General features: G+C 45.7%; 1 protein-coding gene across 1 annotated transcript; it reads left to right on the forward strand.

The window, feature by feature from the left end:
* The first annotated feature begins 314 nt into the window (after window positions 1-314).
* LOC133569722 (OTU domain-containing protein 1) lies at window positions 315-1,767 on the forward strand. Its single transcript, XM_061922260.1, has one exon. The coding sequence runs from the start codon at window positions 528-530 to the stop codon at window positions 1,599-1,601; it is 1,074 nt and encodes a 357-aa protein (XP_061778244.1). The 5' UTR covers window positions 315-527; the 3' UTR covers window positions 1,602-1,767.
* The last annotated feature ends 1,405 nt before the right edge of the window (window positions 1,768-3,172 follow it).

A 3,172-nucleotide genomic window follows, 5' to 3' on the forward strand; every position in this document is an offset into this window, starting at 1 on the left:
ATAAGAAACAATAATCCAAATAAGTACGAAATAAAACAGCGCCAGGGGTTCAAGGAATGTTTACCGTGTCATTCACTGTTGCATTCTTGATACTTGGGCCGGAAGTGCGTGTCAATAGCCTTCATAATAAAACAATTTCATTCAGAAACAAACGAATTCAACGGTGTAACGTAAACTATAACGAACTCATTTAAATAATACGGACTTAGTATTAGACATCATGCACGTTTTCGAATAATTTATCGTGTATTTGTACACGCTTAGACGGTCTATGCTCGACAGAATTTTATTATGAAGACACCCCGAACGGACGTTGTTGCTTGACAGCCAAACCGATCCGGTTTCACGTCGGGCTCTAAAATTAGGGCGGCACCCCGCGTACGGGTGACGCGAGTGGGCTAAAGTGGACCGTGTGTGTGTCCCCCCTCCACCTTCGCTAACAGGAGGACACTTCCTCTCGATGACATAAGGATATTTTGGGAGCGTGGCCGTCATCGGCGGCTATAAAGGACCCTCCGCCCGCGGACATGCAGCTCTTCAACAGCGCCCTGACGCACTACCCGAGGTCGTCCAGCAAACTTGCCATCACTTTATCCAGCGGCACCGGGACCCTGCCTGAGGTAGTCACCCCGCCTCTGACGCACCCTCACGCCGCTGACGACGAGGCTGCCAACATGCCCGCCTTTTCCTGCTACGACGCCTCCTCGGCCAGGCCTGTTTACTTCACTTCCACCGCCGAGTTGTTGATCCGCAGACCGGACGGCGTGGAGAGGGCGGTGCCGGTCCACATCACCCGGGTGCCCAAGCCTCCTTCCCCTGCCCCTGACACGATGGTGGACTTGATGGATCAGCTCAGGACTGAATCAAACGAGGTTTTCCGGGAAAACCCCACGCATGTTTTTTTTGAGAACAGGTCCCCCTCGGTCCACCAGGAGGAGAATCCCCAAGAAGTCCAGACTAGCGTCCCGACGGACTTCGAGTTGAGCGTCCTGCAGGAGAATCCCCAGAAAGGCGACGACAAGGTGGCTCGCTACCTGGCCGAGGTGGAGACTCAGAACCAGTACCTCCAGGAGAGGCAGAAGTTCCGGTACCACATCATTCCAGACGGCAACTGCCTGTACCGGGCGGTGTGCAAGGCCTCGTACGGCGACCAGGCCCGACACGGCGAGCTGAGGGAGCGCACGGTCCACCACATCGCCGACCACCTGGACCAGTTCAACCCCGTCATCGAGGGCGACGCCGGCGAGTTCCTGATCAACGCGGCGCAGGACGGCGCCTGGGCCGGGTACCCCGAGCTGCTGGCCATGAGCCAGATGCTGGACGTCAACGTCCACCTCACCACGGGGGGTAGCGCCGAGAGCCCCACCGTCTCCACCATGGTGCACTTCCTGGGCCGGGAGGACGCGTCCAGGCCGGCCGTCTGGCTGAGCTGGCTGAGCAACGGACACTACGACGTCCTCATGGACGCGCGCCTGGACAACCCCGAGTACGAGGACTGGTGCAGACATTCTCAGATGCAGAGGCGGCGGGACGAGGAGCTGGCCATGTCCATGGCGGCGTCTCTGTCCAAAATGTACATTGAGAAGAACGGAGGAGCGTGAAAGCGCGACTCGGCGCCTGAAAGGATTTATTTTTGATACGTGAGGACGTGTGACATTGATTCTTGGCTATTTATTTACTACTTTAGTTTTTCCGTGAACCGACAACTTAACCTTTTTGTCACCTTTTCTATCGCTATTCTCCAAATAAAAATGTCATTTAATTGTATGCTCTGTTTCTCCTTTGAAAGTTTCGAGAACGGACTTTTGTATTTTTTAGGATGGATGCACTAACTCACCAAGTAAGACCTCAGAAAGCTCTCCAAGTACCACCATAATGACCATTATTAAAAGGCAGTAGCGTAGTAGGCCTAGGTATTCATTAAAAACAAGGATGATGTTCTATTTAATAAGTATGTTGTTTTTTTTAGCTATGGAAACACGCGGTTTGAACAGTCACACTGGATAAATATAAGCAAATAAAACGCCTTTTTAGTTTTTTCAATGTTATTTACAATTGTGGTCAGAAGTTGACATACAGAAAGCTCTCCAAGTACCACCATAATGACCAATATTAAAGCGCAGTAGCATAGTAGGCCTAAGTATTCATTAAAAACAATGCTGAGGTTTTATTTAACAAGTATACTAAGCGGTAGGAAATGTATGGATGGATGGATGTCATACTTTTGGCCATGGAAACAGACGCGGTTTGAACAGTAACACTGGTTAAATATTTGCGAATAAAATGCATGTTTAGTTTTTTTCAACGTTATTAGTTGTTAGTTGTCATAGTTATATTGTTTATATTTAGTCGTGGTCAAAAGTTGACATACAGAAAGCTCTCCAAGTTCCACCATAATGACCAATATTAAAACATAGTAGGCCTAAGTATTCATTAAAAACAAGGCAGATGTTCTGTTTAACAAGTATATGTCATATTTTTGGCCATGGTAACGGACACTGTTTGAACAGTTACACAGGCGAATAAAACACCATTTTAATTTTTTCAATGTTATTTACAGTCGTGGTCAAAAGTTGACATACAGAAAGCTCTCAAAGTACCACCATAATGACCAATATTAAAGCGCAGTAGCGTAGTCGGCATAAGTATTCATTAAAAACAATGCAGATGTTTTATTTTAGAAGTATACTAAGCGGTAGGAAATGGATGGATGTGATATTTTTGGCCATAGAAACAGACGCAGTTTGAACAGTAACACTGGTTAAATATAGGCGAATAAAACACATTTTTATTTTTTTCAATGTTGTTAGTTGTTGTTATTAGTTGTTAGTTAATTGTTATATTATCAATTGTTAGTCTTGGTCAAAAGTTTACATACAGAAAGCTCTCCAAGTACCACCATAATGACCAATATGAAAATGCAGTAGCGTAGTAGGCCTAAGTATTCATTAAAAACAAGGTAGAGGTTTTATTTTACAAGTATGCTAACCGGTAGAAAATGAATGGATGGATGTCATATTTTTGGCCATGGAAACAGACGCAGTTTGAACACTAACACTGGTTAAATATTTGCGTATAAAAGGCCTGTTTAGTTTTTCAATGTTATTAGTTGTTAGTTGTCATAGTTGTTTTATTTATATTTAGTCATGGTCAAAAGTTGACATGCAGAAAG

This window comes from Nerophis ophidion, linkage group LG15 (genome assembly GCF_033978795.1).
Source record: "Nerophis ophidion isolate RoL-2023_Sa linkage group LG15, RoL_Noph_v1.0, whole genome shotgun sequence".
NCBI lineage: Eukaryota > Metazoa > Chordata > Actinopteri > Syngnathiformes > Syngnathidae > Nerophis > Nerophis ophidion.